General features: G+C 42.0%; 1 protein-coding gene across 4 annotated transcripts in view; it reads right to left on the bottom strand.

Moving 5' to 3' along the window:
- eml4 (echinoderm microtubule associated protein like 4) overlaps positions 1-23,589 on the bottom strand; it is a 124,521-nt gene extending 100,932 nt beyond the window's left edge. For 2 of the 4 annotated variants that reach the window (XM_031901657.1, XM_031901659.1), the window contains exon 1: positions 23,242-23,525. In XM_031901657.1, coding sequence (XP_031757517.1) covers positions 23,242-23,266 — 25 coding nt within the window. In that variant the 5' untranslated portion in view covers positions 23,267-23,525. 4 annotated transcript variants of the gene reach the window in all.
- Positions 23,590-25,102: the final 1,513 nt, after the last annotated feature.

The raw sequence follows: 25,102 nt of genomic DNA, 5'->3' as shown, positions 1-25,102 counted from the left end.
CATCAATGACCAACGCGCTCACTGACCCCACAGGAAAATCAAACCTGCCTGATCGACATTTGGCCTGTATTCGTCTAAAAACTGGTTGGGTAGGCCAGTCAGCCTACTGCATGAGGAGATAAGCTGCTGAATCTGTCTAACACTGCCCATATATGCCATAATTGTACAATTTGTGGACCATGTGTGGGCCCAGAATTATAGTCCCAATGATTTTCGTACCATGACGATCTGTCATTTAGTTGATCAGACAGGTTAGAAAATTTTAGTCAGATAATCATCTGAGCATGTATTTTGTATCTGATAATATCCTTGGGGGACCTACAATGTATTTCCAGGAAGTAGTTTTCGTACGATTGGTGTCTGCCAACTATTTCATGTTCAGAACATACTCCGATTTGAAATTTTTAGGGTTTTATCCTACAATGTGTGTCTGAATGTTAGACTCAGATCATTGCATTGAAACGTACAATCGATAGCCGAATGTTCATCGGAAGAATACTAAAATCGGAACATGTATGGCCAACCTTTAAGTGCCTGAATCGGTAGCTTAAATCTGCCTGTGTATTGCCACCTTTATTCAAAAGCTTAGTGAGTTCTAGATACACTGGATCTATCAATAAGTGTTCATATCACCTTAGCTGAAACAAAGTGTAAATAAATGAATGAGAGACGCTAACAACCGAATACAAAATCAAGAATGCGTGGTCAATTATTTCCAATGCAAATAGGAACAGGATTAATATATATTTTAAAATGACTTGAAAGTCTGTCAGCAACATAGCACAGTAGTGGGAAATGCAAACAGACTACTAGGCTAATTGGAAAAGACAACAAGAGAAGAAAAAGTCATCTTAAGTTGACCCTTCATAGACCTCATTTTAAATACTGACTTTGGTTCTGAAGACCTTATCTAAAGAAGGACAATGAAAAATAAATACGGCTACTAATGTATTTTTAAACAACAAAGTATAATGGTAAAGACCTCATGAACATAATATAAATTAGATTGCAAACATAAATAGGAGAAGTTAAAGATATAAAAAAAAAGAATTAGTGGTTAGAAAGAAACCATTATTGTGAAAGTAATAGGATAGAAGTGAAGGAAGCAGCCAGAAGCTGGAGGAAGAATGAGATCATTTAATATAATAATAATTACATGAATAATTACTGGAGCGAACAACCAAAGTTGGGTCTTGGACTATGCTTTGGCCCTTCGTGGTATCCGCCCTAAAATGTATATTTACGCAGTAAACCTCCTGCCCATACTGAAACCAGAAAAAGAAGACAAGAAACAAGGTGGTAGCAAGCAAGAAAAAAGACAAAGGAACAGTAACACTAGAAAAATATAAGTAAAAATATCCATTCTTCCCTCCAAAAAGACTTGCAGCATAAAGTTAATTATCTTTAATCTTTTATGAAAAATCCCTTTTCTGGTTGTGTACAACTGTACATAAAGTTGGCTAGCAGGAGATTGGAGCACGAACGTTAAGTGCATGTAACCACATCGCCCTTTTAAGCCACAACCAGAAGAGGGATTTTGTTACATTATTTATTTATAAAACAATAAAGATAATCAATTTTGTCCTGGATAGAAGTACTATTGGAGAGGGGTAAAATGGATTTTCTACTTATACATTTTAGTGTTACTGTTCATTTAAGATCTGAACAGAAAGCAGCTAAATGGGAAAGCAAGAGAGGGGGGAATAAGAGAGAACCTATTTGACCCTAGCCACTACAGAGCAGATGGACATTTGTGAAGCTTACATTTTATTTTGATATTTATTTGGCCCATTCAAATAACTCAGAAACCACTGCTGCTTTCAATACATGTCTCACATTCACTAAAGTGTTTGCTTTATGGTGTAATAATCTGTAATAATCTGCTAACACAGACCTAACCGGCTTCATATATTTTTATGACTCTCGTTCCTGCCACCCTGCTACCGACTTACAGAACCAAGGTCTCTTCTCCAATCATTCTATCCAATTAGCTAGCCGGCTTGATGGGAAAGCAAATTCTCTCTTATAATGCACTTGAGTAAAAGCTAAATGTACGGGAAGATTCAATCATCCAAATGTGGTTTCCATTTGAATTTTCCTTCTCAAGGAAAGTAAATACCAATAATAAATGGCATTACCTGTTTGAAAATGATTTGCCTATTTCATATAGAGATGCAAATGGAATTGTTCCGCACGTGAGAGCGCCAAAGGATTAATGCCTCCTTCCCCCCACCGATTGCTACCGGGTGTACACCTCTTTATAAGCAATTACCATGCAAATGAGATTCATTCATTCAGTGATTCATTACTCCAGACATGTTCCTATACCAGTATAGCACAACACAAGGGAACATAAGCATGACTGATTTGACAAAGTGAAAAGAAAATGTGCAGGTATTCACGTTGTTCAGTCAATCCTCCCAGTTCCATTTGTGCACAATTCACTTGGAGACATTTCCAAAATATTTTTAACCTTAAACCTGTAAGTAGAATATATACAGGTATAGGACCCGTTATCCAGAATGCTCCAGATCAAGGGTATTCCGGATAATGGGTGTTTCCATAATTTGGACCTCCATACCTTAAATCTACTAAAAAAAAATAAAACATTAATTAAACCCAATAGGATTGTTTTGCATCCAATAAGGATTATTTATATCTTAGTTGGGATCAAGTACAGGTACTGTTTTATTATTACAGAGAAAAGGGAATCATTTAACCATTAAATAAACCCAATAGGGCTGTTCTGCCCCAATAAGGGGTAATTATATCTTAGTTGGGATCAAGTACAGGTACTGTTTTATTATTACAGAGAAAAGGGAATCATTTAACCATTAAATAAACCCAATAGGGCTGTTCTGCCCCCAATAAGGGGTAATTATATCTTAGTTGGGATCAAGTACAGGTACTTTTTTATTATTACAGAGAAAAGGGAATCATTTAACCATTAAATAAACCCAATAGGGCTGTTCTGCCCCCAATAAGGGGTAATTATATCTTAGTTACAAGTACAAGGTACTGTTTTATTATTACAGAGAAAAAGGAAATCAGTTTTAAAATTCTGAATTATTTGATTAAAATAGAGTCTATGGGAGAAGGGCTTTCCGTAATTCGGAGCTTTCTGGATAAAGGCTTCCCGAATAAGGGATCCCATACCTGTATGATAAAATATTCCAAACAAGGAAAATCTACTTAGCGTATTGGATATTGAGTGACATGTGTAATGTTGGTTGAACACCAAGATATCAGAAAGGAAAGGAAGAAGCTATACCTCCCTGACTCAGTGCCAAAACCCCCAACCTGGCTCCATAAAGCTGACATTTATTGGCAGTGCTGCTTTCAGAAACATCTTGGAAACACGGTCAGTGTGCAAGGACATAAAACAGCTGATATTTATTGTAGGGCTGCCTCTCGTAGGTCTCACGGAATTAAAGGCAGTGCCCAAGGACACAGAACTTGCTGTACCAAACACATAACCCACCCGCGAGCAGTGGGAAATAAAGTGTGAGAAATCCGAAATCTTTTTCCATCATCTGGACAAAGTTATTTTTGAGAAAAGCAACAACAAAAAAAAAATAACCTTCATTCCCATTTAACATGAGAGCAGAATTGTTATGGTGCAATCTGATTGGAGTCCTGTGGCTCTGCATGATTTAAGGGCTCTGGCACACGAGGAGATTTGTCGCCGGCGATTTTTAAAAGAGCGATTTGGCGACAAGACGAGCGACAAGACGCCAATGCTAAATCAATGGAAATCGCCAGCGTCAAAACATACGAGGCTACTTCAAATCGCCTGCTGTTTCAAATCGCACACAGACCCTTTTCTGAGCGACTTGAGTAAACATGAGGGGGGGTTAACTGTTGAGTGTACCATGGGTAGCAGATCGCCTGGAGCTCAACTCGCATGAAATCTCTTTGTGGGTATTGTCGTGGCGACTTGTCGCCAAAGCGCCAGGAGGAAAAAACGCAGGCGACAAATCTCCTTGTGTGCCAGAGCCCTAAAGGTTTAAAGGGGCAGTGTAACCCCTCCTGTACAACACGAGTTTAATGAATAGGTTTAGTCTACTGTTTTAATAAAGGCAAAATCTATGGTTTTTATTATTTATAAAGCTAAAACAGGACGGAGAGGGAAACTGAAGCTACTTGAAGTTTCTAACTTCCTGATTGTTGCAAGAGAAAAACATAATGGACTAATGAACTAAGCTGGTAAAGGGTATGGAAAGTCTCAGTTATGAAGCAAGACTGGCCAAGTTGGGTCTGTTTACACTGGAGAAGAGGTGCTTAAGGGGTGGCATGATAACTATGTATAAATATATAAGGGGATCATATAATAATCTCTCTCTAAATGTTTTATTTACCAGTAGGTCCTTCCAACCGACACAATGGCACCCACTACGTTTAGAAGAAAGAAGATTTTGTTTAAATATTCGTATAGGATCTTTTACTGTGAGAGCTGTGAAGTTGTGGAATTCCCTCCTCGAATCAGTTGTACTGGCTGATACATTATATAGCTTTAAGAAGGGGCTGGATGGATTCTTAGCAAGTGAGGGAATACAGGGGTAGGGGAGATAGCTCTCAGAACAAGTGAGGGAATACAGGGGTAGGGGGGATAGCTCTCAGTACAAGTGAGGGAATACAGGGGTATGGGGGATAGCTCTCAGTACAAGTGAGGGAATACAGGGGTAGGGGAGATAGCTCTCAGTACAAGTGAGGGAATACAGGGGTATGGGGGATAGCTCTCAGTACAAGTGAGGGAATACAGGGGTATGGGAGATAGCGCTCAGTACAAGTGAGGGAATACAGGGGTATGGGAGATAGCTCTCAGTACAAGTGAGGGAATACAGGGGTAGGGGAGATAGCTCAGTACAAGTGAGGGAATACAGGGTTATGGGAGATAGCTCTTAGTACAGTGGTTCTTAACCTTCCTAATGCTGCAACCCTTTAATACAGTTCCTCATGTTTTGGTGACCCCCAACCATAAAATTATTCCTAAGACCCTAAGAAATATGTGTTTTCTGATGGTTTTTGGCGAGCCCTGCGAAAGGGTCGTTCAACCCTCAAAGGGGCCCCGACCCACAGATTGAGAACCGCTGTCTTGATCCAGGGACCGGTCCGATTGCCATCTTGGAGTCAGGAAGGAATTTTTTCCCCTCAAATGAGAGAGGCTTTAGATGGGGTTTTTGCCTTCCTCTGGATCAACTAGCAGTTAGGCAGGTTATATACAGTATAGGCATTATGGTTGAGCATTATGGACGTGCGTCTTTTTCAACCCAACTTACTATGTTACTATGTGAACTTACAAAAAAAAAAAAAAGCAAATGTTACTTTATTTATAAAAAAAAAAAAAATGTGAGTTTAAAAAATCCAAGATTAAATAAAAGAATAAAAAAATTCAAATACCTTGAATTCGAAAGCCTTTAGATCTTGAAGTTTTACATGTTTTTCAATAAATATTGAAAATTCACTTTTTATCATTATTCAAATTCCCAATTTGTAACAGAATAAAAAGGCAAATTGCAGAAAAAAATACCAACCTTGAAAAGAGCAGTTTGTTTGCTACTAAATATATACGTTTATAAAAGAAACTCAGAAGACGAAGGTCTTGAGATTTTGACTGCTAAAAACGAAAAAAACACTTTGGCCGAGACAAACCTTTGTGCAGCCGAATATTGAGGGACGGTTAATCAATGTTATCGATTTTCTTTTTTTTAAACAGCTTATGGAATTTGCCGCACCGTTGGCGTATACCAGTATGGCTGTGCTGATTAAGGTAGCACGGTTGTGCTGATTCACACAAGCATTACGCCCGAGCAAGCACTTAGCTACACAAACAGGCACCGCCTTAAATGGGAATGTTTTATGTGCTAGCATTTAAATATGTCTCTATGTGAATTTCTACAATTTACAATGCCCCGGGCATTTTACAAGCAACAGCTGCTATAACACACATACTAGCACTTGTTACAGAAACCGAGCCAAAATAAGATCTCATGTTATATTATGCTTTTAACGCTTGAATAATGTAATATATTTTAAACGCTATATGTCATAATGATAAATACACAACTGGTAGTAGAACAAACCATTTGCTCAGATCCCATCAGTTCACATAAGAAACTATGCAGATATAAGGGGAAGAGTCTACAAATCCATGGAACTGTACTTCTCTGCATTATCTAACATGTTTATTTGTGAACAAACCACCATGATTGTTTCCCATGTTTTTTATAATAGGTATAGAGCCAATGGGCCACCTTCAGAGAACACTGCAAAAACTAAAGCCAGCTGGTGGGATATCAACAATATCTGCAAGGTACTGGTGGTCCAAGCAAACAAAGCCAGCAAACATGTACGTGAAACCAATAATATATTTCACGGTGATGTTTTACCTAGTTGAGCCATTCTTAGACATTATAATCTGCTTTAATTTGTGCTTGCCTATTTAAGTTAAAGACACATACAGAGATTTGGGACATTTTGCCCATTGTAGTTTTTTTCCTACTCTTAAAACAAAATGTCAAAATGTTTAACATCGCCTACACATTATCTACAAGTGCATTTTCATGGTAGTATCCATGTGAATACCTTCTGTTTGAAGAAGGTTCTCTGTGCTTGTCTTGCATTTGAGAAGTGCTCTTGGGCTCCTCTTCTCCTAACCAATATGGTTCCTTAGGGCTCTGGCACACGGGGAGATTAGTCGCCCGCGACAAATCTCCCTGTTCGCGGGCGACTAATCTCCCCGAGTTGCCATCAGTTGCGAAAATGTAAGTCGCCGATGGGATGGCACACGCTGCGCAGGCGATTTCGGCAAATCGCCAAAGTTGCCACGCGAGGCATTTCCGGCGATTTGACGAAATCGCGCCGCCGCGTTTTCCATCCCACCAGCGACTTACATTTTCGCCGGTGAGATGGCAACTGATGGCAACTCAGGGAGATTAGTCACCCGTGAACAGGGAGATTTGTCGCGGGCGACTAATCTCCCCATGTGCCAGAGCCCTTAGCCATGTAGATAGAACAAGATTACAAATTCCTTCTGACAACAGAGGCGCACAGTATGGAGAACTATCATGCTTCATTCTAGGTGGATAAAAAGAAAACAAAAATGTAGGCAAAAAGCTCCAGATCTCAAAATTTGAACAGCCTTATGGCCATTGGCCCATAAAGAGACATAGGCAAAGATATCATAATTAGCCACTCAATGACTACAAATTCAATTGACTGAATTGTGGTTCAACTGTGGTTGGACACAAGTGAACATATAAACATATACTTCAGAAGACTACCTTGTAGATGGCCATAACTAAATATTATCAAGGATGCAATGGATGATTCAATCAACAATACTGGCCCTCAATCCTTTTGATAAATGATCACTGCTCTTGCTTAGCTCTCACTTATTTTGCAGAAAAGACATGCAGTCTTATGACAGAAAGGAAGCAGATGGACACGCGAATACTGGGAATTCGTATTATTCCCCAAACTAAACTATAAGGGATATAGCTGCCACATTATTTCCTCTAACATAAGAGATTTGTTCTGCTACAGCTAAGCCTTCTTTTATTTCTTCATTGCTACATCAATCAGAGCCATTCAGTAAAATGTAAAGTTTCCATTAAAACGTAATTGAAACGGGGGTCAGACCACTTAATAGGGGTGATATTAGTATAAAATTTACTCCTATTAATGTATTATGCAACCCATCACAGGCTGAACAGCTTGGGTGCATCTTCAAAATGCCTCCGTGGGAGTCAGAATCAAACAGACACTCCCCCACCCCAGCTGCTCGCAATGGCGCACTGTCCAGTGATCACAAGAAAAATAATTAGGCACTAATGAACAATTACTTAAATGCAGCAGTTATTTCTAACTTTTAAAGAAATTCCATACATTAAAAAGGAGCAACATTCTTGCATCTGGAACTATTTAAAAGCATCTGTAGTCATTTTTTTTTCAGCAGAGGAATTCTGTAACTTAATATATACTTTTCCTCCTTTTTACTGAAAAAGTTAGAATATGCCTGAGGCAGGATAAGTGTATTATAAAAAGAACCAGAACGCATGAGGCACCAGATAAAACAAACACATATTTTTGGGATCCCTTATCTAGAAACCCATTATTCATTAAACCGAGAATAACTGGAAGGCCATCACCCATAGAAAACTCAATTTTAAGCAAATAATTCTAATCTTTAAAAATAATTTCCTTCTTCTCTGTAATAATAAAACAGTACCTGTACTTGATCCCAACTAAGATATAATTACCCCTTATTGGGGGCAGAACAGCCCTATTGGGTTTATTTAATGGTTAAATGATTCCCTTTTCTCTGTAATAATAAAACAGTACCTGTACTTGATCCCAACTAAGATATAATTACCCCTTATTGGGGGCAGAACAATCCTATTGGGTTTATTTCATGTTTAAATGATTCCCTTTTCTCTGTAATAATAAAACAGTACCTGTACTTGATCCCAACTAAGATATAATTACCCCTTATTGGGGGCAGAACAGCCCTATTGGGTTTATTTCATGGTTAAATGATTCCCTTTTCTCTGTAATAATAAAACAGTACCTTGTATTGATGGTAACCAAGCTGAATGAATACACATTGGTGGCAAAGAAATCCTATTGGGTTTATTGAATGTTTATACGATTTTTAGTAGACTTAAGGTCTACTAATACAGAAAGATTTTATGCCTATTATAAAAAAAAAAGGGTATTCCATCCCAATTAGTAGTAAATTGTGGTGGATTAGTATTGTTGGCTGGTTTCCACACACAAAATGCGACGGATAAGTGGTGCCAATGTCCCGTAGATACCTGGCAGGGTATCAAATCAGCAATGGACAGAATTAGGATCCGCATACACTTTGCATTGAAAAGGCATTATGCCCCTTTATTATGGCCACGGAGTGTCAAAGCAAGATAACGTTAAGGTAGATAAACCTCCCTTAGTCAGACCTCATCTACATGTCCATATGTGCCATACCTGCACCTGGTAAAGGGAGGTTTATCCACCCGAAAAACTATCCTGCTTTGAAACTCTGTGCCCATAATAAAGGGTATAACACACACATTCTTAAATGCAATGCATGCGAGACTGATCATTTTCTCCATTGTGGCTTCGCATTTTGTCTTATTTACAGGTCTTTTTCTGTTCAGTGGTTTAGCGTATGTTGACAATAATGCCCAACTATATAGAAATACGTGCCAAGTTGGTTGGCAGTTTTAACAGATCATCCTGCTATCTGCCAGGATAACTGATGATCAGACATTCTAGAAAATTCTGTTGGTGCACCATGTTGGTTAACGCATTGTGCATCAGTAGATGTGGTAGTTAGGACGATAGGTTCCTCTCCACTTTCTTTAGTTCCAATTGATTGGCACGAACAACCAGAACGATATCAGATAGCCATGGCCAAATTAACAGAACAGAAGGTCTTTGGCTGCTTATACAGTATGTGTCCTTTAAGCCCATGGCATGATTAGTCGGATACCAGACTGTCTCAGCCATCGTACGGGCACCTTAAAAGGGGGCCTGTCACCCTAAAAGATAATTTCAAATCCTGTTAGTTGAGCAAAATAAACTTTACTTCCACTATATAAACTATTTCGTTTTTTTCCCTTCAGTCTTGAAATTTACAGTAACAGCCAGCAGGCCGGCGCCATTTTGTGTACACTGTTATTAAGGAAAGCTTTGTATCACCCCAAAATCTTATACATTAGCCATATGGGTGACATCTAGGAAGTGCTGAATGGAAAGTTGAAGTAACTATAATTAAAAATCTGAGCTGACAATCATATATTGCCTGCCCTGCCTCTATGTCTGCGGCATAGAGGCGGGGCAGGCAATATATGATTGAGAGATCAGATTTTTAAATATATTTATAACAGGTATGAATGATTTTTAAAGGTCTTTTTTAATTTTTAAAAGGTCTTTTATTATACAGCTTTTTATGTGTGGATGACAGGTCCCCTTTAACAAAGATGAGGGGTTCACCACCAAGGTGGTCCAAACTAAAAGCTGTCCTGTAGCTGTATGTTAAAGAATATACAATTTACAACAAACTAGAGAGACACAGCGCAGATGGAAACCTTGCGTAAAACATCTGTGTTGCCAGTGCCACTTTTAACACTCAATGTAAAAACAACCATTATTGTGGCGCTCGCACATTTATAGGCATTTATAGGCAGGTGCAAGGGAGCTTGTGTATACAGAAATTATGTGTAAGAGAAACTCTGCCTTCTGTAATGTAGCTTGCAGAACCTGCTGCTAGTGCTGGGCGGTATACCGGTAAAAACCGATCACCGGTTTTTTTTTTTTGAAACCGATATGAATTTTCTACATACCGGTGTGCTGAATACTTCCGGGTGCGCACGTGACGTCAGCGCGCACGTGACGTCAGCGCGCACACTCTACAAAAGCGCCATCGCTAGGACGCATTCAAAGTCGGATACCGATGTGAGCTGTCGGGGGGTGCCTGGCCAGTAATTATATTTTATGTGAAGGGGATGGGGGGGTGTTTGGGTGGGGTGGGGGGTTATATTTATGTGAAGGGGATGGGGGGGTGTTTGGGGTGGGGGTGGGTGGGTTATACTTATGTGAAGGGGATGGGGTTGTGTTTGGGGGGGGGTGGGGGGTTATATTTATGTGAAGGGGATGGGGGAGTGTTTGGGGTGGGGGGGTGTGTGCGGATGGGGGGGTGTTTGGGGTGGGGGGGGTTATATTTATGTGAAGGGGATGGGGGAGTGTTTGGGGTGGGGGGGTGTGTGCGGATGGGGGGGTGTTTGGGGTGGGGGGGGTGTGCGGATGGGGGGGTGTTTGGGGTGGGGGGGTGCGTGCGGATGGGGGGGTGTTTGGGGTGGGGGGGGTGCGTGTGGATGGGGGGGTGGGGGGGGGTGCGTGCGGATGGGGGGGGTGGGGGGGGTGCGGGTGGCGGGTGTTTGGGGTGGTCACCTAATCATGCATGGGGAAAAAAAATACCGTCAAATACCGTGATACCGATATAATTTTGAAAAATACCGTGATATAAATTTTTGGTCATACCGCCCAGCACTACCTGCTGCTATATAAATATGAACATTTTTAAAAGATTTGAAATTTTTTTTCTGCCAAACACTGGGTGTTTATAAATAGACCACCAAATGACTGAAGAGTTTAAAACACTGGATAACTGAATGTGACAAATCCATCATCGCATATTGTGGAGGTTTGTCAAGTGTGCGAAAAATCAAAATTTATAAATTACAGTTCAGATCCTGTTTAGAATTTTGCCAAATCATTTGCCAAGGATTAGTTCAGCCAAATCCAGCAATGACAGATTACGGATTAGATGCATCTTTGGGCACTCGGCCCTCAGTCGCTGTAATTTTATTGTGCCAGTATGACTGTTCAGTTCAGACATGCAAATGTTTTAGTAAACTAAATCTATCAAAGAAATCTTCTCACTGAGCCTCTGGCAACGGCATAATAAATCCTCAGCGAGGGAAAGAGGCGGCTCCCTATAAAATCTACATTTTCGGCCCGATATCCACCCCATGTGTATAGTGAGAGATGCCAATCCTGACAGTGCTTGTTATCACGGGACAGTTTAGCCTAAGTAGGACCATTTAACCAGATAACACTTTAAACCCCAAAAACAAAAATATTACAAAACAACTCAAAGAAAAAAAAAGAAACAGTCCTAAATTGTCTTAGAATGCCACTCTCTACATAATTCTATACAAATTTTCGAGCTGAAGTCGCCCTTTGAGACTTCTGCGTGCTGCAGACCCCATTAACACCTGGAAGGCAGGCTAGCTGGCAGGAGCAGAGGTGACATTCTGTTCTTTCCTTCAGCAATAGGTCAAGGTCAAAAGAGTCTCTTAAAGCTGTGGGTGTACTTATCACTGTAAATTATGCAAGGTAATGGAGATTTATAACCAAACAGACTATAGTACATGCGATGTGGACCTCTGCAACATAAAGCAGATTATAGCAGTAACTTTTAGCCCTAGCGTGGCACAAATATCAAGCACCCACGCACACTACCCAGACACTATTCAGGTGACCCTCAAAGTCTTCCCTGGTGCTTCTCACCGAGAATGTATCCATGCACACTGGTGATTAGGCCATCAGTCAAGGACTTTTATCCTGCTTCCTCCTCTTGGTAAGGCTTAGGTCAGGGGTCCCCAACCTTTCTTACTCATAAGCCACAGTCAAATGGACAAAAACTTGGAGAGCAACATAAGCATCATAAAAGTTCATGGAGGTGCCAAATAAGGGCTAAGATTGGCTATTAGGCAGCCTCTATGCACCCTATCAGCTTACAGGGGCTTTATTTGGTAGGAAATCTTGTTTTTATTCAACCAAAACTTGCCCCCAAGTCAGGAATTCAAAAATAACTACCTGGTTTGGGGGCACTGGGAGCAACATCCAAGGGGTTGGGGAGCAACATGTTGCCCCCGGGCCACTGGTTGGGGATCACCTCTCCAAGGTAAAAAGACAATGTTCTAAAAACACCAAGCAGGGTTCACCAGTGCATACTCTATTGATTTGCAGATGCAAAGGTCTTTAATAAAGAAGTTTTTAATGACCGTTAATTTACGGTGGAGGTAACTCAACTCACGGAGATGACCATACATGGAAAAGTTAGTATTTTACGGATTTTAAAACGACACGTGGGAAGTCAAGAAAATGCTGCCGAAATTTACACTTACAGTTTGGAACATCTCTGCCACTGTCAACTTTACGAGCCAATAAAAGTTATAATGTGAAAGCCGGAATGGCCACATTGTTTAAGAATTATGGGAGTTGAAGTCAGGACAGCAAGATGGCCTCATTTATATATAATGACTATGTGTAACTTTCTGTTTGCACAGATCACTGGTCCTTATAATATTAAAGTTTTGCAGGGAGAACTGACCCAGGCATCCAGTGATTCACATCAAAATTATGGGTTCTAAAAGTTATAGTTAAGGAACATAGGGAAAGCCTCATTTTACCCAGCCCAAATCTACACAGAAAGGCAACAACCTACTATTCAGGTTCTGTCACAGAAAGTCCAGGGCCCCAAAAGGGTGTTGCTCAAAAACCCTACCTAGATGACTTTCTGCTTTTCTAAAAGGGATCAGGCAGACAGCTGGGGCTCTCTCAGGGATTCTTGTTCAACACAATTATAATACACATGAAGATAATATTCCAAGTAACTTGGCCCCAAACACAGAAATATATATGGGCCAAATGCAACCAAAATCATTCCAATATATATGTATAAAGGATTGTTTTGTTCCAATAGGCATGAAAACAGTCCTTAAATAATAAACACAGAAAGTAATAAAACAAATGTAAAAAGAAAAAAAATTGCAATATAAATTAGATACCTACAAATTATAATAGAATGTGGTTAATGCTATGGAGGCCAATAGAAGCCTAAGTGACCTTTGACTCTCTGCCTTGAGCTCTACAGGGTATCTAAAGGGGTATAAATTAGTCAAAATAATTTTGGATTATTATTATTTTTAGTTATTATTATTAGTTTCTACAGCAACTTAAAAAATTCAATTATTGACATCAACAGCCTTATTTAGACTAGTGTATGGATGGTTTTAACCCTACAGGTACCTGTGTAACTACCCCCAAGTGACCATAAACATAAAGATCAGCTTAAAGATCAGCTAATTTGGTGAGCTTTGCCTGGTTTGGCCACATACATGCTAGGCTACATTGGGCTGAACCAAATGATTGCCCCTGGGCCAATGATCAGATCCTAAAATAGCCCTAAACGGGCCTGTCAGGAGAGGACAATGCAGCGACATGCATCGCCACAGCAAAGTCTTCAAGCCTGCACCACAGATTATCTGGTCAATTTCGACATATGTTTTAGGGGTGGCCGTCAAGAAGGATATATACCAGTGATCCCCAACCAGTGGCTCGGGGCAACATGTTGCTCCCCAACCCCTTGGATGTTGCTCTCAGTGCCCCCAAACCAGGGAGTTATTTTTGAATTCCTGACTTGGGGGCAAGTTTTGGTTGAATAAAAACAAGATTTCCTACCAAATAAAGCCCCTGTAAGCTGATAGGGTGCATAGAGGCTGCCTAATAGCCAATCACAGCCCTTATTTGGCTCCTCCATGAACTTTTATGGTGCATGTGTTGCTCTCCAAGTCTTTTTACATTTTTATGTGGCGCAAAAGTAAAAGAGGTTGGGGATCCCTGATATATACAAAGAAAATAAGCTGCCAAATCCTATAGTTAAACAAATAAAGATGTAAAATCATTGTTATCTGCTATAATATATTTAAAGATATATAAAGCCATCTTTCATATTTTTGGGGAGTGTTACTGGCCCTTTAAGATAATACAGGAGGAGAAGGTGGGTTTCTAAGCAATAATCGCCTGACCGTCGATTGGGGATGCGGGTGCAACTGTAACTGCTTACCACCAATCCCAGGCTGGCACTTTCTAAAAGAACAAACCAACCTGGGGTATTTTCCTGCAGAATGATCTGCCCCCATATTGCCCTGATGACATGAGAGAATCCGTCACGTTTCGCTTGCCGAAAAATATGAGAAATTGCAACGGTGACAAGATACATTGAAGCCAGTCAACAGAAGTTTTTTCGAGCAACAAATTTTTTTTTACCACCTATTGGAGTTTATGGCATTATTTCATGGGGAAATCTGGTGAAAAATTACATTTATCAGTTATAACATATATTTTTACATATATCTTTATGTTTACGTTCACGTTATGCACATCTTTTTTTTAATTTCTTTGCAAAGGGGAAATTGGCTATAAATACACAAACAGAATTCATACTGCAGGGATACACAGAGAATATATTTCTTACCATGAACCATAACGTTTTTGCAAATATGCTGGGGGAATTTCTCAGAAACGTAAACAAATCTCTCTTTAACTGGAATCGCATGCAAGATTCCTGGAAAAACACATTTTAAAGATTTACACACGTGTATCACTTCCAACTGACTGAAAAGTTAGAACAGAGCAAAAATCGCTGTGCACATTTGGCTGGGAGGCGCACACCGGTAACTGTAGCTTAGCTCTGTATGTATGCAACACCAGCAATACATGGTAACATAGTAAGTTAGGTTGAAAAAAGACATATGTCTATCAAGTTCAACCTTAATGCCTATATATAACCTGCCTAACTGCTAGTTGATCCAGAGGAAGGCAAAAAAACCCATCTGAAGCCTCTCTAATTTGCTGTAGAGGGGGAAAAAATATGAGCTTTAGAGAAAATAATTCACCAGGCCCTGGCCCAATGGAGCTTACAATCTGTCCACCTCTGCACACACTCACACACACACACACTAGGACTAGTTTCATCAGAAGCCAATTAATATTCAGGCAAACAGACATAAAGACCTTCCATTGTACAAAAAGTAGTGCCAATATTTGTTGAACATACTCAGCTCCCAGCGAAATAAATACCCAAATATAAACGCCATCTCTGCACACACGGACACACGGATATCAGATATACACGGGTGACATTTACATAAAGAAACAAGACAGAGAAACCAAGCCCTGTGTTTGGTTGAGAAGACAACGGAAAGCCAACAAGGGGGCTGCCAAATAAACTGCGGGTAGGTGTGTTCCTTCCTAACCAAATTAATAAATCACTGGATCCGGATCAACTCAAATGCAGAATAACTCATAACTATCCTGATTCTAAAGAAACTGATGCCACAAATGACAAATTGGCCTATGGAAAAAAGCAGGCCAAGTATCAGCCCCTCCGCTGGCATTGGCCTGGGTGCAAGCTCATGTGGCAGATATTGGCTCGAGGTGTGAACACTTGCGTTTGTTTGCCGATATCCGCCATGTGTGACAATTGGCTCCTTTAGTCTGAATAAGCAGATCAACTGCCCATGTATGGGGCACTCTGAGGGACTACCTAACCAATATCTGGGCACAAATTGGGCAGGTATTGATCCGACAGGTTTAAAAATCTCATTGGAGCAATGACCACATCGACTCGTTGATGCAGTCCTTGTTCCAACAGCCTGTATCCCCATTATTGGCTCTAGGGCCAAACAATTGGGTCAATCCAATATAATCCCCCCCCCCCCCCAATATTGGGGAAAGATGTGCTTATTTGGCAACCTCACCAAACAAGCGGATCTAATGTATGGCCGGATATAACTGCATCATGCTAGAATTTACAAGTATTTAATGCACAGGACATAGTCCCCCCCCCCGCCACCAACATCAGGCCAGTGTCTACTTTCCATAGACTTATCTATAGAATCTTTAATACTGGTTTGACACAAACAGAAAAATAAGAGTATATTTGCATGAAAAAATAATTTAATATGACCACTAACAGCCACAGTAATCCAGGAATTCAGTATAAGATTGTCCAGAATCTAAAGCCCCAGCATTGATATAAACCAGAGGGAAGTAGGTTTCATGCTATGAATATATTGTACTTATGTAACATACACAGTTTCTAAGCTGTGGATTATTATGGCAGATGATTTGTCCAAATGCTTATGAGACAAACCCAAAATGCCGCTTATATAACTGTCTGGGTCGAGGGCTATAATAACTGAGGAGTTTTTTTTTGTAATCAAAGTCTCAGTTTAAGAAATATGTATTATTTTTTTAGTTGTCTTTATTATAAGGCAGTAACAAAGAAACGTTTGTTTTCACGCTTACTATAATACCAATGATTAGCTTTAACTAGAGCTAAACTCTGTATCAACAAACCCCTTCCTTCACCCTTTATCCTCACTGTTTTGTCTTACAGATAAGTCCATGATGCTGGGGTATTGGGTAAAAAGTATGGCACTTTGTATCACAACAAGGTCTTATTCATTGATGATATGTTGAACAGGGGGTGCTGTTTCTGTAGAAATGATCCTTTATTAAACACAGAGCATGCATTTGCCGAGGTTCATTACTATCATTATTATTGCCAACAGATGTCACTATGTGACCTAAGCCTGCAAATGAAGTCACCTCCTTTGACCAATCATGGCTGCTGCCACTAAAATAAACAAATACAGTTAGCAGATAAACAGACTTAGCTAGTATGTGTAATTGTATATAAAGCAACTGGAAGGCTACTTAAACACACTGCATATTTCCCCTTTAGTAAAAGACACATCTTTGTGTATGTTATAATCCCACAGCTCCCCTACTCATTCCGTTTGCTTGTGATGGGAAGAGGTTTTAGTCAGTTTATTCCCATTAAAACACATATGTGCATCTACATCCAGATGTGTAAGGAGAATTAATCCCTATACTCTTTTACACTACAGGCTGCTGAACAACCCAACTTGGATAGATTTAAATGGCCTATATGTAGGAAGCCATATGATGCTATATAACTTTATACCCACATTATATGCAAGTTAACCCACTGGTCTCTTTCATTTAAAAAAAAGGCTAATTTACCAGGAAGGGATGGTGGCACATAGACATGAATAAACTGACACAATCTGTAGATATTGTCCCAATATGCACGGCCCTAGCCAGATAAACCCATAAAGCAAACCAAGCTTTTATTCAAAATTAAGACTATAAATAAACAAATGTGCCTCTGCCCGCACTACAGATGGCATTTTGATTGTGTTATCAGGAATTTGATTTTCATATCCGCAATTTTGTTTGACAAGCAGGAAATTTCTCTCCCATTCGCCCCACTTACAGGATATTGCCGCAAATATTACCCTCCTATCCCATTATTCCACTGCTTCTGATACTGGCTAATACAGTTAAAGCATTTCCAGCACTCGTGTATTTTACTGTAATACTTCCACATGCATTCTGCTGAGGTACAAAAAGGGACTCGAGCGCAGAATATCAGATAACATCAGTACAAGTATGGGACCTGTAATCCAGAATGCTTGGGACCTGGGGTTTTCCGGATAAGGGATCCTTCCATAGTTTGGATGCTTTAGGTTTACTAAACAAACATTTAAACATTAACTAAACCCAACAGGCTGTTCAGCCCCCCAATAAGGATTAATTATATCTTAGTTGGGATCAAGTACAGGTACTGTTTTATTATTACAGAGAAAAGGGAATCATTTAACCATGAAATAAACCCAATAGGGCTGTTCTGCCCCCAATAAGGGGTAATTAAATCTTAGTTGGGATCAAGTACAGGTACTGTTTTATTATTACAGAGAAAAAGGAAATCAGTTTTAAAAATGTAAATTATTTGATTAAAATGGAGTCTATGGGAGATGGCCTTTCCGTAATTCGGATAGTGGGTTTCCGGATAAGGGGTACTGTTTTAATATTACAGGGAAAAAGAAAATCATTTCTAAAAATTAGAATAATTTATTTAAAATGGAGTGTATGGGAGATGGATGGCCTTTCCATAATTCGGAACCATCTGGATAACAAGTTTTCGGATAACAGATGCTATACCTGTACTGCCCCACAGTATGCCAATCTACGTGGTAATGCACTGCCCTAGGGGAGGTATACGTACAGGGTATATGAATGTATGGATGTACTTACAGTCCTTAGAGTAAATTGTATAATGATGACACTGCAGAACTACAGCTCCCCAGTTTGTTACACTTTTGTGACATTTTCAAGACCCAGTCTTGAAACAGAACCACTTTTCAATGATACCCGGTGCAACGGGTTAGATAAAGGAACCAGAAGCTGAGTACATGGGCAGGGCTGCATCATTCCAGTGTTATCTGCTTTACTTTGCCCCGGTTAATAGTGCACAGTGGGTATATATTCCTACATATCAAGATGCTGAAAGGAAACACACTATCAATCACTCTGCTGCTCTATCCCAGGCTTGAGCAATCCATGCCCCCCACCCTCCCAAGCACATCTGGAGGGCCTCAAGCTACATATTTTTCCATAACCCCCGACCAGACATCTGTACATTATGAGTTCTCAGTTATTATTAACCAGTATTTATAAAAGCAGGAGGGGGACACGTACTGCAATTCAGACTGAAGGCCATACAAGCCAAGAGGTGGACAATCCTTTGCTTTGTTGCAGCTACAGATTGCAACTATTAGGAATCATTATCTCTGACATAGGGGATCACATCATAGTACCAGGTGCCTGCAATATGGCTTAGCAAAGGGGTGCAATACACAGGCTGAGCCAATAGTTACCTAACCAATCAGCTTGCTGATGGCAAAAAAAGTGGCTATGAATGAGTGAGGAAGACCTTTTGCTCCTCCCACTTCTGCATATGTCAGCGCCTGATATTTACGCCAAGACTGGGCATCGGCACTTGCAGAGAACAGACCTCAATCCGCTAGAATTGCAAACTGCTCCCTAGAAGCAATAAACATGCCAGGCAGTCAGCAAACTAAGCATAAAGGGATTAAACTGCCTATACGTGTTAAAGGGGCGGTTCACCTTTAAGTTAACTTTTAGTATGTTATAGCATGGCCAGTTCTGAGGAACTTTTCAATTTGTCTTCATTATTTATTTTTTATAGTTTTGAATTATTTGCCTTCTACTTCTCTCTGTAGCTTTCACACAGGGGTCACTGACCGCGGCAGCCAAAAAACTACAGGTTTATTGCTATTGTTACTTTTTATTACAGGTATAAGACCCATTATTCAGAATGCTCAGGACCAAGGGTATTCCGAATAAGGGGTCTTTCTGTAATTTGGATCTCCATATCTTAAGTTGACAAAAAAAATCAATAAAACATTAATCAAACCCAATAGGATTGTTTTGCATCCAATAAGGATGATTTATATTTTAGTTGGGATCAATTACAATCTACTGCCGTATTACTCCAGAGAAAAAGAAAATCAGTTTTAAAATTCTGAATTAGTTGATTAAAATGGAGTCTATGGGAGACAGGTTTTCCATAATTCGGATCTTTCTGGATAACAGGTTTACAGATAAGGGATCCAATACATGTAGTTACTTTTTTATTCAAATCCCCTCCTATTCATATATCAGTCTTTCATACAAACCACGCCCTGGTTGCTAAGGTAATTTGGATCCTAGCAACCAAATGGGAGATCTGCTGGACAAAAACTGAAATAATTAAAAAACTACAAATAATAAAAAAATAATGACTTATTGCGGATTGTCTCAGAATATTACTCTCTACATCAGGGGTCCCCAACCTTTCTTACTCGTCATAAAAGTTCATGGAGGTGCCAAATAAGGGCTGTGATTGGCTATTAGGCAGCCTCTATGCACACTATCAGCTTACAGGGGGCTTTATTTGGTAGGAAATCTTGTTTTTATTCAACCAAAACTTGCCCCCAAGTCAGGAATTCAAAAATAACTCCCTGGTTTGGGGGCACTGAGAGCAACATCCAAGGGGTTGGGGAGCAACATGTTGCCCCTGAGCCACTGGTTGGGGATCTCTGCTCTATATCATACTAAAAGTTTACCCAAAGGCGAACAACTCCTTTTAGATTTTTCTCTCCCTACTGAACAATTTCAGCGCGGTCCGTCAAATCCATCGAATTATTTTAATGTTACTGGGCACCAAACAATCACACATCTAGAGATTCTTCAGCCGGCATCGCTCTGAAGATCAATCGGGCAGGTTTGAACATTTTTCATTGTTAACAATTAAATTTGCCCACTGTCCAATTGTTTGCAGGACCAAGCAAAATAATCATTTTTGTTGATGGGCAAATTGTATGTTTAAATGATCGTTTCAGGATTAGCTTGGTCTAACTAAAAGATCTTAAAATCTTAACATGTACTAAAAATCTTAACACGTATGGCCAGCTTTATACAGAGGCAGAGCTGCACAATATCCGAATGCCCCTACTCAGTCAGCCTGGTCTCCCTCTACCAGTTATGATCCAAAGACACCAGTGGATGAACGTCCAAATCAGTAAAATAGGAGCCATACTCTTGCACAGTTGCACAAAGTTTTTCTGGACACTGACCCAAACATGTGGCCGGCTATTTTGAACAGCATTGACCTCTACAACATTTAACTCTTTCAATAGTAACAATTGCAGCAAAATTGCCAGCAGAAGCAATTCAGCAACAACCAGATAATTATGGCACTGCGAGTTCTGCCTCTTGAAGTCGCTGAGGATACCTGATGCAAAGGCCGGGCCAGCGTCGGAAGCCTCTCAGCATCAGGGTGTACCAGGAGCTCCTGTGGCATGCACGTGTTATACACAAGCACAATCATAAATGTGATGCAATATATACAGAGAGAAACAAGAGAGTGAGCAATGAGATATTGGTACAGTTCAAAGAGTTTATTCGCGTTATTTATCTTACACTATCAAATTCATCTTATATAATCTTTAATCATTAGCTTCTATATCATACTCTGCCCTCACCCACTGGTATTGTGGGGCTGGCTGGCACCATCTCCCCGACAGTATAGTATCCAGAATGGTCTGCACTGGATCTGCGTTTGGAGATGCGACTTATGGAGAAAAAGCTAATCCCTCTAGACAATCGGATCTTGGCAGATTTCGACATGACATGTAACCAAATAAATTAGATTTTTTTTTTTTAAGCTTGGCAAATCGTGCACAAGTAGACGTGCAATGCCTGCCGTGCCAACGACACCTTAGCATGACTCATGAGTCACGTTGTTATAGGTAAACAAACACAGTGAGATCAACAATAACACGTGGGATAGGATCAAATGCACTAATAAAAGAACAAAAACTTGTTTATAAATCAGGTGGTAACTAGCTGAAACTAATCCACATTGCAGGTGGGCAGGCAGACTTGTGCGATTAGAAGCCTGTGGGTGGGCAAACCGGGCATATATCAAAAAGGATGGACACATGCATGGGCATCAGCAGCACAAACAAATAGATGAGCAAAGGGCTCTTCTGCCAATGCATCCTGCACGGGGGAACACGTGCATCAGCCGACATGGTACAAAGATAACTGATCAGCCACCACCGTAAGCACAAAGTGGCACCGAGGGTGCGCACCATAAGCACAAAGTGGCACCGAGGGTGCCGCACCATAAGCACAAAGTGGCACCGAGGGTGCCGCACCATAAGCACAAAGTGGCACCGAGGGTGCCGCACCATAAGCACAAAGTGGCACCGAGGGTGCCGCACCATAAGCACAAAGTGGCACCGAGGGTGCCGCAACATAAGCACAAAGTGGCACCGAGGGTGTCGCACCATAAGCACAAAGTGGCACCGAGGGTGTCGCACCATAAGCACAAAGTGGCACCGAGGGTGCTGCACCATAAGCACAAAACGACACTAAGGGTGCTGCACCATAGGCACAAAACGACACCGAGGGTGCTGGACAATGAACACAAAGTGGCACCGAGGGTGCTGGACAATGAACACAAAGTGGCAGCGAGGGTGCCGCACCATAAGCACAAAGTGGCACCGAGGGTGCCACACCATAAGCACAAAGTGGCACCGAGGGTGCCACACCATAAGCACAAAGTGGCACCGAGGGTGCCACACCATAAGCACAAAGTGGCACCGAGGGTGCCACACCATAAGCACAAAGTGGCACCGAGGGTGTCGCACCATAAGCACAAAGTGGCACCAAGGGTGCTGCACCATAAGCACAAAACGACACTAAGGGTGCTGCACCATAGGCACAAAACGACACCGAGGGTGCTGGACAATGAACACAAAGTGGCACTAAGGGTGCTGCACCATAGGCACAAAACGACACCGAGGGTGCTGGACAATGAACACAAAGTGGCACCGAGGGTGCTGGACAATGAACACAAAGTGGCACTGAGGGTGCTGCACCATAAGCACAAAGTGGCACCGAGGGTGCTGGACAATGAACAAAGTGGCACTGAGGGTGCTGCACCATAAGCACAAAGTGGCACCGAGGGTGCTGGACAATGAACACAAAGTGGCACAGAGGGTGCTGGACAATGAACACAAAGTGGCACAGAGGGTGCCCATGAGCATTCCAGATAACAGATCCCAGACCTGTACCATAATCAGCTGTTGCACTGAAGCCCAACCTGAGGCTGCCCAGATGCTGATTGCATATGCAGAACTGCAGTTACTTTGTTGTACTACAACTCCCAGCATCCCCATCACCACAACAGGCCACTTATTGCAGGAGGGCTGCAGGTTAGACATCACCAATGTCTGTACTTAAGTTTAACACAATATAATAGGTCCCTTTGAGCTTTCCCAGCTGCCCCCCCTCCCATCCCAGGGGCGCCGATGAACGCTGAGGCGAAAGCCTCTCTGTGTACCCTGCACCCCGGCAGTGGGAGGAGCACAAGGTGTGGAGAATGAACAGCTGGGGAACAGCAGGTTGGATCCCCCCGGCCCCCAATGCCGACAGCCCCTCACTCACCCAAGCTGCCGGCGAATCCGTCCATTTTCTGCTTGTGGACTCGGCGCGGCTCCGGCTGAAACTGGCAGGACTCCTTCCTGGATGTGGCTGAGTTGAGGGGTCTCTCCTCTCATTCAGTCAAGCCGCGGGAGGAGGAGGAGGCCGTGTCTCTGGTACCGCTGCGGTGTATAGGGGGACGGACACGCTATGGCTCCCCGTACGCCTGCTCCCTCCTCCCTCCCTGCCTCACACTGTTGCTTCCCCTGCCTGTCCAACGCCACGCCCACCTGCCTCACTCTGCACCAATCCCCTGCCTACTATATACCACGCCCACTGCCTTACTCTGCGCCTATCCGCTGCCTCCTGCATACCACGCCCACCTGCCTCAGCCTTCTACAATCTCCTGCCGGCCCCTCATACTACACGCCCACTACGCGCTTTTTTCTGTATTTTTTTTTTTTTTTTAATAAAATTAAAACTTTATTAACAAAACAGCCCACACGGTGCCATTGAACTCTCTCACAGTTGAGAGCCGTCACTGACTTTGGGCGCAGATTGTATGGGCTGTGGGAGAGCTGACTGGGATTTGGCCCCCAGGGGGGGTGTTTTGGTCGCACGGTGACCATTTGCGCGCAAAAAGGATTTATAATACTTTGCATTGCGTAGAGGCGGCACAGCTTTAAAATAGGTGTATTTCGGAAATGTTTAACTCTTGACTTACTTTTTACACAGCATTATACATATCCCCTTAGGTTAATTTTGTGTTTGAGAGTTGGGGGCCAGGTAACACTGTAGGTAGGTGCTAAGGTAGTCAGGGTGGGACTGGGGGGTGCAGGGCTCACTGGGGGGGGGGGTGCAGGGCTCACTGGGGGGGGTGCAGGGCTCACTGGGGGGGGGGTGCAGGGCTCACTGGGGGGGGTGCAGGGCTCACTGGAGCTGCCACCCCATGGGCCCCACACCCCCCAAGGTTCCTCCTAAACCCCCCCCCAAGCGCAGGGGCGTCCTCCCCTGAACATGTGAAACGCGTCGGGGTAGGACATCGGAGGCCAGAAGAAGCAGCAATAGGCTTGGGTCTGGGGCCCACTGGTTATTTTAACGGTGTCCCGGCGGCCCAGTCCGACCCTGACAGTAGTTGCGTGTCCATTATAACTGTTTAGTCCAGGGGTGGGCAAACTTTTTGGCTCACGGGCCACATTTACTCACCCCCGGGCCAGGGCGGGCAGGGCCCCCTTCGTCTCTTTAATTCCGGCCCACCAATGACACCAAGTCTCGCGTGATGAGACTTGGCGTCGTCGGCGGGCCGGATTAAAAAGGCCAAGGGGCCGGATGTGGCCCGCGGGCCGTAGTTTGCCCACCCCTGGTTTAGTCCCTAAAAATGATGATATTTGTTTTTTGAGCTAAAGGTAGAGCTGGGCGGTATGACCAAAATTTTATCACGGTATTTTTCAAAATTATATCGGTGTCACAGTATTTGACGGTATATAAATAAATATTGGTGGCCAGGGCCCCTGCACCCCCCCCCCCAAAGACAGTGTTCTGCTCTCTGAGGTAGACTTTATACCTGCTTTTAACCAAACGTGTCCTTTTATACTCGTGAGCCACATTCAAATGGAAAAAGTGTTGGGGAGCAACACAAGCATGGAAAAAGTTCCTGGGGGTGCAAATAAGAGCTGTAATTGGCTATTTGGTAGCCCTTATGTGGACTGGTAGCCTATAGAAGGCTCTGTTTGGCTGTACACTGGATTTTATGCAACCAAAACTTGCCCCCAAGCCAGAAATTCAAAAATGAGCAGCTACATTGAGGCCCCTGGGAGCAACATCCAAGGGGTTGGAGAGCAACATGTTGCTCACAAACCACTGGTTGGGGATCACTGCACTAAAA

Source organism: Xenopus tropicalis, chromosome 5, assembly GCF_000004195.4.
Source record: "Xenopus tropicalis strain Nigerian chromosome 5, UCB_Xtro_10.0, whole genome shotgun sequence".
Lineage (NCBI taxonomy): Eukaryota > Metazoa > Chordata > Amphibia > Anura > Pipidae > Xenopus > Xenopus tropicalis.
The sequence above is the reverse complement of the archived record's forward strand: the minus strand, read 5'-3'. Positions and strand labels throughout refer to the sequence as shown.